Genomic DNA, 15,905 nt, shown 5'->3' with positions numbered 1-15,905 from the left:
GACTGCTTATTTTTTTACTCTCACACTGGCCGGATTTCACTTGTGACAGCGCCGAATGAAAGGGGGCGAAACAAGGAGAGAGACCCGGAGAGATCAGCGCCGGGGAGGAGACTAGTCTGTACGCGGAGAGGAGAGCGAGTCGCCGGCTGTCGGCTTGTGCGTCTTAGCGCGGTGGGGACCCAGGACCAAACTGGACTGCGCTGTGGTTCTCCCCCGGTGTACAACAAAAAATGAGTGGTGGGGGGCAATAACTTGCTATTGTGAGTCTCCGGAGAAGATCTGGTGTCATTTGAACAGAATCGGAGGGAGCCTGTCGGATCGTAGCTGCACTCCGCTCCTCCACGCATGTTGGAAGTGGAGAGAGGAGGGCTGGATGCCTGCGGCTTTGCGAGTCCTCAAGACGCAGGTGAATGCAGCTGTTTTTATTTGACTTACTGCATAGGGCTGAAAGAATTACCGCTGCGTGAGAGAGCACTGACATGATGATAGATTTATCACCACTTTCCCACGATTTCACCAACAATTCTACAAATGTGATCTCATATGATCCCGCTGTTGTTCTTTATTTATTTTTGGTATATTATTTTTGGTAATATTTCATGCATATTCAAACTTTTTATTTTTATAATCGTGTATTGCCATGCGTTGTGTTTATGCGGGATTTTGACAGTATATGTTCCAATTTAGGCTTTGCTGCTCCGTTCGTTTTGTGTGTGTGTGTGTGTGTGTGTGTGTGTGTGTGTGTGTGTGTGTGCGCGCGCGTGCGCGCAGAGTGACCCAGTAAGGGCAGCCTTGAGTAAATGACTCGAGGCAACTTAAATTTACGCTTAAATTGATTTCCCCTAAATATCGGAGTGCCAGTTTAATGGTGTCACTGTTGTGGGGCAGACAATCGGCGCATCTGGATAGCTGCCGGTGCACAAAAGAAATCCACAATGTCTAAGAGAGGGGGGGGGGGGAGGGGGGGGGGGGGGGGGGGGGGGGCACTTTCTATTATTTAAGCTCCTGTGCAAAACAAACTGGGCCTATTACAAGCACTGCGGTGCAGATATGCTTCAATCCGAGCTGGAGGATCGGTGTTTAAAGGGATTGATTGTGAGTCACAAAAGAGAACTTCCGTATATTTGGTAGTTTAGTTTGTGTCACAGAACATGATCAGTCCCAGGTAGAAGCGAGGAGGACATACTCAAAGAAACACCCCTCTTCATTGTAATCTGCGTTTAGAATTGTTAAAATCCATGGTTCGTGATGTTTGGTAGTGGCATCTTTCGATAAATATCATATTCGGTACACGGTGATACCCCCAAATTAATGTTTTTAAATTAGAGTCCTGTTCTGGTACTACGTCTCAGGTTAATGATAGCTTCTTTTTTGTCAGAGAAGGGAGGGGAGGGGAGGGGAGGGGAGGGAGAGAGAGAGAGGGAGTGAGTGAAAGAGAGGGAGAGAGAGAGAGAGAGTCATGTCACTTAACAGACTGCTGGTACTCTGTGACTCAGTGTGCGGCTCCGCTTACATATAAAGACACGAGGCTTTACCCACATAGGTCGGCTGTTTGTCATCAAGCCAATCATCCTCCTCTCCGAGTCACCCGCTCTGAGCCTATAGAAGCAAAAGTGGTCACATTTTTGGGTGAAGGGGGGGTGCATCTGTGCCCTTTTCTTATAGTCGTGTTTGTATCGGCAGCAGCGCGTATACAGACGGACCCGCGGAACGTCCAGAGCGCACGGCGACCGCATGCAAGCGCGCATTCCTCCCAAACCCTTCTCACACCTCCGCTCACATCTATTTTCCTTCCCACAGCCAAGGATTACCTCCTGCCCGGGCATCGTTTGACGGACTAGGAACGCAACAACGAAAACGGGGAGTGGGTCATTTCTTCTTCCACATCTTTGGGCTTCTTCGGGGAGGATATGGCACGGTGGGCGCTGGAGAGAGGAGCGCAGCCGGCACAGGCAAGAGGAAACAGGAGCTGAATGACAGGATGCCAGCGACCTGAGCCCCTACACTTCTAACCTCGTTAAAAAAGAAAAAAGAGACGCTCCCGCTTTATTTTGTCGAGTTGAGAGAAGAATACTCTCTGAGAAGAACCTGCCGGAGGAGTTTCATTACGGAGTTTTTTATCTTTTTGTATGCGTAATTTTATTTTTTGGGTGAGGAAACAAGGATGCATTGTGGATTAGTCTTGATCCTGTTCATGGGAATCCTTCTGGTGGTCAAGGCTTTCAAAAACGGTAAGTGTGATATCTGATATCTGTATAAATAAAGCGTTTGTGTACACTGCAAAGCTACTAATCCCAATATTTTTCTAAAAGATTAGCCTGCTCTGATCTCCGCTGATCTTTTGGCAAACTCGCAAGGCGCTCACCTGCCCATTTCTGCCAACACCTCGGGAAAATCCCTGTTATTATATTTCAACAGACACTTCAATATTATTGCTTAATAGCGACTAGAGATCATCGTGGCCCTATTTAATTGTGTTTCCTCTTTATTTTGTTCCTATTTATTCATGATATCCCTCCAATATTCCCATGTTAGGCGTTTTTATTTCCCATGATGCCCTCATAATATCCCTAAATATCTCTTTATTTGTATTCACTCAATTGCAGTCTCTTGTGATGGTTGTAATATAACAGAAGCTCCTTTGAGAGCACGTTTGTATCCCGTGTTGTGGGGCCAGCTATCGGTTAACACGCTGTGTGTTTTAGTGAAGTTCAAATAGTCAGCCCAAATCCTCGGCTTACACAACTTCCCCCTTGTTCTTTGCGCTTTCATTCCTCACTCATTTTATTCCGATTTAACTGATTTTCCAAGAGGTGCGTGCGCGTGTGTGCGCGCGAGTATTAAAGCAGCAGATGTTGGCAGCTTTTATTTTAAAATGATGAAAACGCGCGCGAATGAAGATAAATGTGAGTTGCGGCCCTCTGAAAAGCATAATTCCTTTAATGGCGAAATTCATAGTGTAGCTCAGAGGAACAGACTGAATCACTGGGACTTTCTGCTTCGGACAAACAAAAACTTTTTTTCTTTCACTGAAGCTTCTCCATTCACACTTTTTAATTTGCATTTATACATCTAAGCTGCTCCTTTTCTTATTCTAATGTGAGGAACTGTTCCTTCATCTGAATGTAACTTGCATCTCAGTGTGTCACAGCAATGCTGCTCCATAAGAATAAATAAATAAATAATAATATTATGTATAATATAATGATACTAAATACCAACATTGTGTGCCAGTTAAAGTCTGTGCAGACTCTTTAACATTTGTTTGTCTTGACCAATTAAACTTTGTAGAAGACAAATAGATATTTTGGACCCTCTTAGAGAAGAAAAAGTTTCTCTGAATCTGTCCTGTCTTAAGGAAGAGGCACATTTTCTGGTCTAGTCCAACTATAAGCCACTTTAATGTAGCTATGATAAGAATGTATGAAATGTGAGCATCAGAATTGGGAAATATAAATTTATTTTCCTGAAAAAACGTATTTTCTTTCGCTTCCCTCGGCAGATAAATGTGGAGGCAACATCAGAATCTCAACCGCCAACTACCTCACCTCGCCCGGATACCCCCTGTCCTATCCCCCTTCTCAGAGATGCGTGTGGGTGATATCGGCGCCTGGTCCTCACCAGCGGATCCTCATCAACTTCAATCCGCATTTCGATCTGGAGGACCGGGAGTGCAAGTAAGTACACCACAATATTTTCTATGGAAAACAGATGTGCTTTTGGTCCCCCTCCCCCCAAAAAACCTTGATTTATCGAATGTTTTTTGTCTAAAGTTAGTCTGGAATAAGGACAATAGAGTGAAACCTCTGAAAACATTCTGTTTGCTTTTGTTTTGCAAAAATGAGTGAATGAAATAACATTACTAGTGAAATTAATCTGTCTGGGAAGCTCACTTTGGGAGCCACTACACCATGAGAGGTTGCGTAGAAGCTGTTCACACAAACAAACACATTCATATCTCATAGCATATATACATGTGTTTTCCTTTCATGTGTGTGTGTGGGTGTGTTAGACTCTCATTCCCCCCTTCCCCTCATGCATATTGCACATGAAACTGCGCCATCTAGTGTCGACAGGCTCACTGAAACCGTGCCAATGCGATCCTGCTCTGCCCTTACACAGGGCATGCAGGAATGTCCCTTCCATGCCATCTGCTTTTGGAATGCCCTCGCCTCCCGTCCTCGTGGAGTGAAGTCACCGGTGTGTGATATTGATTTGAATTGCCGTCATTTTGCAAAAGGCCTTTTGGGTTCACCGGAGGCCATTAACCGCGGTTACTTTATGCACTGCAAGAAGAAGAAAAAATGTCCATCTTAATGAGCCATTTACTTTCACATTTGCTCATGAAATCCCATTACTCCCCCAAAACAAGTAATAACTTCTAAGTGTGGGGTTCAATAAAATAGAAAAAAACCTCACCCTATTTTAATTAGGCAGTCACTCTGTTAATGTCGGAGCTGGAAACAAGTGAAATGATCTGACTCATCTGTTTTCTTTCACTTAGATTTAAACTCTAAACTTTTTTTTTTTAAGGTGAATCCCTTAGCGACAGTTAGTTACTGATCCTTATTTGACTTGCGAGCCGCGAGCTGTCGCATCGAACAAAGACCTAAGCGGCTAACCTGTTGTCAGATAGATAGTTTAAGCCGATGAAACGGGAGACAGACAGTAATGTGATGAGCCTGTGTCAGTGTGGGTGCCCTGAGGTGAGCCTTGCCTGGGCAGACCGCCTCCCTCTGATTGTCTGTCTCTGTGTGTGTGTGTGTGTGTGTGTGTGTGGTTTTAGTGCGTGTGCCGGTGCCTCTGCCCTGCACTGTCTCAGCTGTTTGTTTACGCTGCAGGGCTCGGGAGAGTACAGGGCTTTGCTGGATCCTGTTACTGTATCACTGCTCCACCCAAAAAACCTGGACCCTTTGCTTCTTTTGTGCTCCCTCAGTGTCCCCCCCCCCCACCCCATTCCGTATATGACTGCAGGGTGTTTTTTCTTTTCTTTTTTAATCCCGGATCTCAATCCCACTTTAACCTTTCTTTACTGCTCTCAGAGATTTATGGCAGGCCGAATACGGCCATCTTTTTGAAAGCTGGATGCTCCTTGACACTTCTTTTTGGGTCCGATTTCAGCACCTGAGGGACTGTTAAACTGTCCAACATCCTCAAGTTAGAAGGAGAGAGGGAGAGAGGGAGAGGAAGGGACAGGGGGAGGGAGGGGGGGTGTTAGCAGAAACAATGCTGGCGCTAATCAAATTAGTCAGGAATGAATTTCCTGTTTCTAAACACACGCAGTAAAAAGAATTTGGCCCCCAGGCTCAACGAAAGCTGCTTTTTCTTCTACCAAGTTGAAAGGAGGGCGGGCTTTGGGCTCAGCGATCCATCCATGTATCAATTACAAATGAGCTCGGCGCTTTCATTTAGCAGCCGTCGAATTTACAGATTGCCAGTTAGCTTGTTCTCGCAGATGAAGTTTTGTGTCGTGAATTTGTTTACGTCTGTGAGCGACTCTCTCTCGCTGTCTGCCCTGTTTCCTTCCAGTCATTACATGTAGAGCAGACGCGACCTATGTCATACCACAATGTGGTCAGGAGGATATGAGCCGCTCGTCTAGAGGAAACCCAAAACAAATGACACCGGCAGACGGCTGTGAAACTTAAGTAAGTCTCTGATTCATGCGGGCCACGCAGAGACTGCGCCGGGAAACGGGGTCGACCTGACCCACAGTTCGTTTTCCTACATTTACCTCGGCGTGCCGTTTCTAATGCAGTGGTTTTCATGGGACTTTAGTTCCACTTCACAATGTATTCCGCCTCGTGCAGCTTCCCTTTGGCTTTAGCCGGCAACGACAGGCCATGACGTGAAATCCATTTTCCTTTTTTCCTCCTTAATTTCAAATTACGGCTCGATGTAACATGAGAGTGGGCTGCTGTTCTAATCGCTGACAAGACATGTCATAGGTAAGTGGATTATGGAATGGGGGAATAGTTACTCATGTGTCCGTAGACAGTAGTTGGGTGTGATTTGCGTTGGACCCATCAGACTCCCCGTCGCAGCTCCACTCACCAAATCAGCCCCTACATAAATGGAAACTGATGAGAATGGCTTCCTTATCTGATGGACTGGCAGAGTGGGCGGCGGAGGCGGGGGCCACAATGCATGCTTCAGTGCACTGCCTTGCAATCTAATTAGTGGACAAATGGAACACACATGCACCACATGTTCCCCAACATGGCTGTTATCTGCAAACCAAACAAGAAGCACTCAAAGTAATGCTCGTAAAAGGGAAAAACAGCCTTTTACTGAGTAGAGTCTGTCCGGGGGGGGGGGGGGGGGGTGGTGTTGTTGCACGTGTGTGCTCCACCCGACAGGTTTGTTTGGGGAAGTGCAGAGGCCTGTATCCTGAGAGCCAGGGGAGGAAAGCACTTCATCACCGAGATAAGGAGACTTAAGTGAGCCCTGCGATTCTGAATGCAGAACGTGTTTACCTTTCACGCACCGTTGTAGAGTGAAGTTTTTCGGGAGGGTTCGCCCTCGCCGCTCCCACGGCTAATGAAGTTTGAGGCGAAGGCGCCACCCGCATCAAGGCAAATATTTGAAGTCAATTTTGTCCTGAAAAATGGTCGGAATGAGCGAGCTAAGCTGAAGTTGAAAAAAAAAACCCTGAAGTAAATAGATACGCTTTCGCTTCGCTCCCTCCCCGGGCACTCTCTCGTTTCTCTGCGATCTGATAAGGGCTGCCAGGCTCGTCTCCATCATCTGAAGGAAACACAGAGGTTTCAGTGGATTTCAATCTAGACAAAGTGACGGACAGGTTTCACGTAAGGCAGGTTGAAGGGCAATTTATTAAATTTGTAGGACAAACTATAGTCCTTACTGTCCAAGTCCGATTTTCTGTTTAGAAATCTGATAAAGTTTCCAGGTTTGAGCGTAGACCTGCTGAGTCTCCCATCATGAGCTGCAGGCTGTTCTCGAGGAGGAGAGACAACTTTCTGTAGATGTGATGCACCCTTGACAACATGATGAATCATTGATAGCATCGGATTTGCTGACCCAACCAAAAAAAACAAAAACAGTGACTTCTTTCCTTGCAGCGAGCCAGCCAGCCAGTCAGAGCTGCACTGTTTGTATCTGGAGGCGCTGGAGAGAGGGGTTAAAAAGCAGAGAGACGCTCTCTCCTCTTTCTCAGCCCTCCCTCGCTTCTTTGCTTTTCTCTCTGTCTGGTTGGGGTTTTTCTAGACCTCGCAGAAAATTCCATTGTGACAGTCTGTGCAGCAGTGGATGGAGAGGGGAGGGTTCAGATGAAATGTATGGCAGGGTGGTACTAGGCGGCGGAGATATTTGAGGAATGCCTCCTAAAGCAGCAGCCCTTTGTGGAGGGGGGGGGAGACGGAGGGGGAAAGTCAGCCTCCCACCTCTCCACGCTTCAAAAGCCCGCGAGAGCCCCCCCGCCTTCAGGTGCCTGTAACTCAAAGCTTGGGAAAGCACTCTCTTCCTCTTCTTTTTAATTGTAGTCCGCTCCTTTCTCCGTCCCACTGCCCCTTTCCGCTGCGGTCTCCTGCTGAGCTGCCCCTTTGGAGCTGCTGGGCCTGCTGGGAAGGCAAACATTCTCCGCTGTGTACCCTCTACAATAGACATCCTGCCCCTCCTGGCATTCCTGACCAGGCCCTGGACTCCAGAGATGACTAACGGGAGCTCGGGGAGGGGGAGGGCGGGTATGACCCTTCCCTAGATCTATAGTTGGCTCTGTCTTTGTCATGTGGAATCCCACTAACTCCACTCATATGGCCACGGTGCCCGACAAAGAGTGCCACCTGTTTCTGAGAGTGAGAGTGGAGGACAGAAGGGGCTTTAGGGAAAAGATCCAGTCGGCCAATTTCCCTAATTCCCCTGTTTCCCCTGTCACCTGAATAGCCGCTCCACGATAGAGAGCGGTGGAGCTTCACAGCTGGGGAGTGAGGATCTGAAAACAGCTCTTTCTCCCCCCCCCCCCCCCCCCCCCCGCCCCCTTTATTCCTCTTTCACCCTCCTCTACAAGGCAATCCCGAGCAAATAAGGAGAAGTGGGCTGTGCGGCCGTTTATCAGCCGTTGTCATGGAAGAAAAATAAATAAGGCAGGAACGCAACAGGAGCCGTTATTTTCTGAACGGACCTGTGGCGGTAGAGGCTTTTAAAGAAGGGAAGTGCTGTGACCTCCCGGTGCTGAGCGGACGGGGCTTCGGAGTGACACGGATTGTTGGAGATACTCACGGCCTGTTAGGGGACATTTATTTCTGTTGTGGATGTGCGCGTCTTTTCATAGTGCATGTCAGGGAAGAATCCGTGCTGGTGGAGTTCAAAGTGGCGCAGCAAAATAGGCACAGCAGAAAAAGAATAAGGAGGGCGTCGAGGCGATGCCGCTTCATTTAACTACCAGGTTTGACAAAAGCAGCTGAAATTATGCACCTGGTGTTTTCCACAGCAATAGACTTGCATGCTTCATAACAATGGAAATCAAATTGCACCTCAAATGACATTGAAACAGTGCGCTTTCGAAAAGACCAGCTTGTCATCAGCAGATCAAAGAGCAATCCACCTTGAATACGTCTTGTTTGCACTTCACGGCAATTGCACCAAACACTTATTTTGTCGGTGTGGATAAAACTTCCAGAGACGAGCACTATGCGACTTCAATTTCTGTTTACAGCTCATCATTCCCATTTGCGACCTGCAAACCTTAAGCGTGGATGAGGTGAGGGGAGCCGGTCAAAGCAAATGAGGAGCTGCAGATGAATGTTACGTGTTCACTTTGTTAGCTAACCAGTGGGCAGGAGAGACAAGACGGCAGACGGAGATGTTGCACCGGAAAGCCATTGACCTTCACTCTCAATACTGTCTTTCCTCGTCTTCATCTCCTTTAACCATAAAGGCTTAGTCCCTGGCTAATGAGCAGGATATAAGTAGGTCTGTGCACATGCCTACAATACGTATGTGTGTGTGTGACCGTGGGGTTGTGGGTCTTTTTTTGTTTTTTTTCATCCGCCGGTGAAGTGTTTCACCTTGGCCGCGGCTTGGAAGGGCAGCCTGATTGAAAAGCTTTCTATCCGTGGCATCTGCCATCCTCCCCGCTGCTCTGTCACCACTTTGATTCATGCACAACCTGACCACAACCGGGAGGCGAGCCACTCTACCTCGCAGCGGGAGGGGAGGTCCACTTCACAGCCAAGGAGTAAGAAACGGAGGAACGAGGGAGGGAGGGCGAGGAAGAGAGAGAGAGAGAGAGAGAGACGCGACAAGGCCAGTGCTCATAAATAACCCGCTAGATTTCAAGCCTAGGTCGCATATATCTGCGGCTGTACAAAGGCATCATACAGTCTCATGTGTCTGCCTGTTTTGTTTCTCATCTCGGTGTGGGAGTTAGCGGCTTGTGTTTGCCAGAGATTGAGTGTCCCTAAGCTGTATCTGGCACACGGCTGGTGGATTCTTTTTTTTTTTCTCCGTCTTTTGCATTCCAGCCCCAAACCAATGCAAGCTTCCCTATATGGAAGTTTCTTCTTGTGGAATGGAGCCGCACACAGCCCACACAGCTTAGAGATGTCAGTCGTATGCTCTTTTACTTTTTTCTTTTTTTTTTTTTTTTTTATCCGAAACAGATTGCTAGAAAAGAAGCCGTATGGAGAGTCTCATGATTAGAAGACAACATTTGTTCAACATCTCAGCTCTCTATCTGGACACACATCTATTGACTGTCAGAAAATTCACACTGATTTTTCCCTCCAGCACCGATGAAAAAGCATTAAACACTGGGGCTATGATTCAATTATGCATTTCTGTTTCCAAAGGACAGTTGGCAATAATCGCCGTCTCCCCCTCTCTCCGCCTCATATAATATAATTAGCAACAGGTTTTCGTCTTGCGCCTTCTTTTCTTTCCATTAAATGATAATTTCCCAGTTTATGAGGCCGCATGGAAAAACAACAAGAAGGGATACGGAGGGTGAATGAATGAGGAATAATTTGAGTTCATAAGTAGCAATGCAGTAGCCGGGGGTGGATTTCTTAGAAACTGTGGCTCCCGATGTTTTACTGACATCGCCCGTCCCAGAAGGAGAAGAGGGAGAGGGAGGTCTGGACACTTTAATGCGGCGTGTCCAAGCTTGTCAGACATGTAGCGTTGAGTGGTCTAACCTTGAATGAGGCTCATGAGTTTGATTGATGTGGCCGTGGTCCTACGTTTGTTGCCCCAACGCCACAGTGCTTACAGATCGACAAGGGGTGGCAGGTTGGGGGGGGGGGGGGGCTCAGCGACCACAGGGTTCTTTATTCAATCAAGCTAGTCCCCAGAGGGGCTCTTGGTGAAGCAAAGTTTGTTTGAAGCGGGTAAGAGGGTAGGTAGGTAGGTAGGTAGGTAGGAAGTAAAGCCAATGGCCCTCCTGTCTCGGCCCCAGATCCCCCCCCGGGTCATTTTTGGTCACTGTGTTTGTGCACAGCGGGTCGGCTCGCTGGTGTTTCTCCACCACTCTGCTGGCCGTGATTCGGCCCGGACGGCAAGCAGACAGTGATTGATGGGGCGGTACCCCGGCGCTCTCTGATTGAGTTACAGCCACTCACAAGCCCTTGCTTTGTTTGCTCTTTTTCTTGATCTCTCCTCACTAAATTGGCAACATTAGCTGTGGTCTTTCTTTTTTTTATAGCAGCCACCACTTTGCTTTTCTTTTTCTCACGGCTTCTCATTTCTTTTGTTAGATGGCAGTAATTGTAAAAAAAAGAAGGCTGTAAATTCAGCCTTACAGCAACCTTCTGTGGCATTATCACAGTAGGGTGGTGCTGAAAGAGTTATTAGAAGCCTGTACCCCAAGCTGTTCCAGGATGACCCCTGCACACACGGGGATAAGCGGCAAGAAGGCTCCTCATTTCCATGAACTTACACAATCTCCCAGTGGATTTCAGCAGAAAGCAGAGGGAAATGATACTACTGGCCGCACGTCTCGAAAATTGGCAGGGAAGTTTGATTGTAGGGCCAGTAAATGAAAGAGTCACCTTGCCCTCCAAATGCTGGCAAGGGCTGTCTGGCCATCAGCACTTAGATCGGCCCAGTACTGCCGAGCATTCGGCTTGTCTGCCCGGCTCCACGGAGGAGACACACCGCTTGGCGCGTGGCCCTCGCAGCACGGCTCACTTGGCCTCCGAAGTGCTGCATCATTGGAAAATCTGAGTTCTTTGCACGCAGTGAGAAGAATACGGCCGTCACAAGGAAATGAAGGATGTGGTTATAAACGGTAGATGTTGGGTCCAAGGGCTGATCCGCATTCAAAGGAAACTTCACGAATCTGGCAACAACCGGCCATGCTAAAGCAAATGTGGGCTTATTGTAGAACCCCCCCCCCCTTATTTGTTTTCGTCACCATCCTTTTTCCTGTTCCTGTTCAGATCTACAAATAGCTTGTCTTGTCTAAAGGTTATTGTGTGGTTGAAGGTCAGACGGCTGTTTGTATACATATAGGCGGACATTCCAAGTCCTCCGCGAAGTTCTCTTTCGGGGCCTGTTCACAGTCTCCCCACCGCTCCCAGCCAAGTTGCTCTGCGTCCAGCCACATGACCGGGTCACGGAGTACCCAGCCCAGACTGCTCTCCGACCCCCTCATTCCCCCGCCGCCTCCACTCACTGCAGGGAGGACAAAGGGAAAGAAAGAAGGAGGGAGAACGCTACAGGGGACGGATGGGGGGGCGTTTAATTGAATAATTCCCAGTGCAGTTATTACCACCATTGCCCTCAAGCTTCCCTAGCTGTTGCTGAGCATGCTTCACGCTTCTGAACGCTTTCTGGATTCGTGTTGGCACCTGTTTGCCAGCTACCTCTATCAGCTATTTGCACTACTTCTCTCTTTTGTTTCTGTTCCGTCGCTCTATCAACTGCTCAACTTACGCGCCTTCACGCTCTTTCACCCCAGCCAGTCAGTTTCCTTTTAACCCAACACCACCACCACCACCCTCCCACCCACCCACGCCACACCACTCTTTCTCCCTTCCTGCCCATTGTGGAGAGGCGAGAGAGTTTTGAACAGCACCCAAAGCCTTTACCTCTAGTTGACCCCAGCTTCAACTCCCCTCCTCCCTTCCCTCTCCTCCTCAGCTCCTTCTGCCTTCTTTGAATGCGGCGGGCTCCTCGCGCACACAGCTCGTTACCCAGCGGGGAGCGCCGCTAGCTTCTCACAGCATCAGGAACAGATAGATGATTGCCTTCGCATTGCGGCGCTCCTTTTTCAGGGAGGGCATATTGTTTGTCTTTTTCTCATCAGCCTGTAAAATGTGAAGTTATGTAGCGTTCACTCTGCTAGAATCAGTCCATTGTTAAGTTCAGTGAGTCATTAGCTCCAGGTTGTTGATAATTATCTCCACGTTTCCTCATGTTTCTTCTCGTCACATGGTTGCAGGGCGATCCAGTGCATCCCATACCATGTCCTCATGAACAGGATATCAAGTAATAGTCTGTCCCCGAATAAGCGCCCCCCCTTTTTCTGGGACATACCCAAATTAACCCTTTTGATTGGGGTATGATCGTGACCTCTTCTTTGGAGTTTTACGATCAGAAAGTCACAATTAGTCCAAGTGATAATGAGGCGAGTTAACAGCGGCATGAGCATGGTTTTTTCACCAATCTTTTGTTGTTTGTTTTTTGGTCAAATTGAGCATTCTGGATTTGTTTTGTCTCGAGGTGGTTGTCTTTAGTTCACAAAGAGATTGATGTAAGCTTAGTAATGGTTCTAGTATGTTCCAGGCCCATGTTGGACCCCTGCTTAAGGGCCCCCAAGATATTTTGCGAATCCGTTCATCGTGTTCTAAACTTATTATGGGTGTTTGAGTGTTCATTATACAGTAGGTGAAGATGAAGCAGCCCAATACTCCCTGCAGGGTGTGCGTGTATCTATGCCACCGAGTCCCGTAGGTGACCAGAGCAGGGCGGTGACAGTGTGTTTTAAAACAGAGCATACTGTACATGCGGCGTCCTTGCTGTGCCACATCGCCCCCTTACTCCCAGCGCCCTGTTATTTTTTCCCTTGACTTCTCATTGTTGTAACGCCGGCATATCATCCGAGCCGTGCCACACACCCCTGTGGAGGACTCTCTCTCCGCTCACCTCTGCCTGCCCCTCTCTCCCGTGTAATCAGAGATCCTCTCAAATGTCAAGGTGGGACAAATGGGAGCCATTCCCTACTGTAATGGCCCCAGAAATGGGCTGAAGTGCTTCTCTTCACCTCCCTCCCTTTCTCTCCCTCCTCTCTGAGGAAACGCACAGGACTTTTCATCCTCGGCGTCCTTTCTTTTCTCGTATTCTTCAGACTTTTATGCCAATTTCCTGCTTTTCTCTTTTAGCCCTTTGTAAAACATATCACAGAATTCCTGGCTCTGTTATGTTAACGTTTTAAAACTTCTCAGGATAGGGTGTATAACAGACATATTACATAATAGCTCTAAGTCACAATGACTGTATAATAAGGCCACTGCTACACTGCTTTACTCCCATGAAGTGTTTCTTAGAAATGTAGCCAAAGGGATTCATTCGCAAAAGCATACATTCACTGTGTGAATATTCATATCTGCTTGCTAAGATGCATACAGAGCCCTGCTGTATGCTAAGCAATTTCATTTCCGAAGCTCACTTAGCGGGGCAGAAAAGTGCTAAATGTGTATTTCCATTTAGCCATGGGCAGTTTTTCTAATTAATTGTAGTTACTCATTCTAGTCACAATAACAAGATGTGTGATGGGGAAGAAAAGAAGTCTCAACCCGGCTCACAACTGCAGCTATTATTTACCGCGCTCATATAGTCCACACATCAGCAAAGCACTGAGGATGGATGTATTTTTGTCTTATTTTTTATTAATATTAACATGGTAGCGTGCAGTTTTGCACCTCATTGAGGTCGATGCTGTATTGACACATGTTGCATGTTTATACATGTTGAGGGCTCACCATTTCCTTTTAAACAAGGACTATTTATCCCCTTTTTAATATTTCATTTTTTAATCACTTCTTAATTTGGAAAATTAAATATACACCTGAATTTTGATAGAAATATTCAATACTGCAAAAAGCTTGATGAAAATCTGATAAAATACATTTTAGATATAATCAGCCGCTCGTTGTGTCGTCCTTTTAGCAGAAGCTCAACAAGACTGTAAAATGTGATGAACTTTGTTGTCTTGGAGCAGAAATCTAAATAATAATAATCAGTCCATTTATGAAATACTTCGATTGAAAATAACTTTGATTAGTTTATCTTTAAGTCGGCAGCGTTAGGCCACATAAAACAAATGACTAAGTAACGGCGAGCCAATTGACTGCGTCTTTTGTTTAAACTGCCTCACTTTTCTCTCATTACGTTATTGTGACCCATTTGTCATGCTTCGCAATTTTAATGAGGGAAGGAGGTCAAAGTGAGCACAACAGGATGACGGAAAATATGCAACAGCCCGGCTTCGGCCCTGCAGGCATGTCCCAGTCCCCCATGGGAGTAGAAAGCAAGTCAGCTGAACATACTTCACTATTGGCAGGGTTCAAAGTGCAGCGGGCCCTACATATGAGGTGAGCGCGGGGGATTTAGTCGGCCTGCTAACTGTGGGAGCTTTTGTGGTCAGTTTTATTTCCCCTGCTTGTTTTTAGCCCCCCCACCCATCACCCCCCTTGTCTACGTGCAGTTCACAGACGTGTGAGCCTGCTCTGTGCTGAGCAGAAAGGATTCCCCCTTTGGGGCAGAATCCTCCCCCTGTCAGTCTGTGCTCATATCTCCAAATAAAGGATTATTGTGTGTGTTGCAAAGGGGGGGGGGGGGGGGGGGGGGAGGGGGGGAGATGCAATAATTGAGTCTAAATAGTGAAATTCATTAATTTGATTGTTGGCGACAGCAGATCTCTCGACAGTGTAATTAGGAAAGCTAATGGATGGAGGCATGCTAAATCCATCAATGCTAATGATAATTGCTGTTCGGGAAAGCGACTAGGCTTCACCAACGCAAAATCAGAAAAACAGCCACACGGCATCTAAAAATATGAGTGGCAAGCGGAGTGGAACCCGTGTGGTGGCGACACCCAAAGAGGCCAGCTGGAGGGGCTGCAGCTGGGCCGCCTGGGCGGGGGACTTCCATCTTTTCATCCATCTTTTTTTTTTTATCTGCCATCCATCCGTGTGGCGGCGAGCAAAGCAATCATGCCCTTCTCCGCTCGCCGACGAGGAGCCACTTCTGAACCCATCAGCTCTGATTGGTTGGTGGTTTGTCCCGCTGGGTTGGTTGCCCCGTCCCGAGGCCTTTGACTCCTGCAATAATGTTTCCGCGGATTCAGAAGTGGAGACACATCTGTGGAGAGGGTGACAGCTACAGATTTCCGTTTTTTCCTGCTTCATGGTAAAGCTTCTGTTTTAACGACGAGGTCCTGACCTTCAATAAAGATTGCAGTGATAGCAAATCAATTCATGTTTCCAGCTGAGATCATGAAGACGTAGCCTCGGCTTACTGCCCCAGTTTTTTTTTCTGTACTTCCTTGTCTGTCCTGGCAAGCTGGTTACAGGAAAGAGTGGACCTGTTGTTCTAGTGCGGGTTAATAAATGTCCCGTGCACAAGGGAGGCTGAGTGGGAGGGAAGGCAAAGAAAGAGAGACCATTTTATTTCAGCAAGGTATGTCCCCTCCAGGCTTGGAAAAAGTAAGTCGGGGATCAGCTTGTCTCGTGCCCCCCTTGTACAAACGTTAATGATGTTTTTCCACAGCCCCGAGTGACAGTTTGTTCGCCGAGACTCGTTAACACGTGAGGTCTCCGGAGTTTTCTGACAGCTGACAACAAAGTCCTTTTTCCTGCTAAGTCCCCCCCCCCCCCCCCCCCCCCCCCGGGCCTCACAGAAGCCGTCCCAAGTCCGTTGTTGTTTAGGCCTCTCCACTTGTGTTA

The 15,905-nt window shown here is 47.6% G+C and overlaps 1 protein-coding gene across 3 annotated transcripts in view; it reads left to right on the top strand.

The window, feature by feature from the left end:
* The first annotated feature begins 293 nt into the window (after positions 1-293).
* nrp1a (neuropilin 1a) overlaps positions 294-15,905 on the top strand; it is a 56,661-nt gene continuing 41,049 nt past the window's right edge. For 2 of the 3 annotated variants that reach the window (XM_079180970.1, XM_079180968.1), the window contains exons 1-3: positions 294-406; positions 1,801-2,231; positions 3,503-3,677. In XM_079180970.1, the coding sequence (XP_079037096.1) occupies positions 2,165-2,231; positions 3,503-3,677 (242 nt within the window). In that variant the 5' untranslated portion in view covers positions 294-406; positions 1,801-2,164. Of the gene's footprint in view, positions 407-1,790; positions 2,232-3,502; positions 3,678-15,905 lie in introns of those variants that run through there. The other variant, XM_079180969.1, reaches the window with a different exon arrangement.

The sequence above is a fragment of the Pholis gunnellus genome (genome assembly GCF_910591455.1).
Source record: "Pholis gunnellus genome assembly, chromosome: 20".
In the NCBI taxonomy this organism is placed as follows: domain Eukaryota; kingdom Metazoa; phylum Chordata; class Actinopteri; order Perciformes; family Pholidae; genus Pholis; species Pholis gunnellus.
This window is presented reverse-complemented; position numbering and strand designations above follow the sequence as displayed.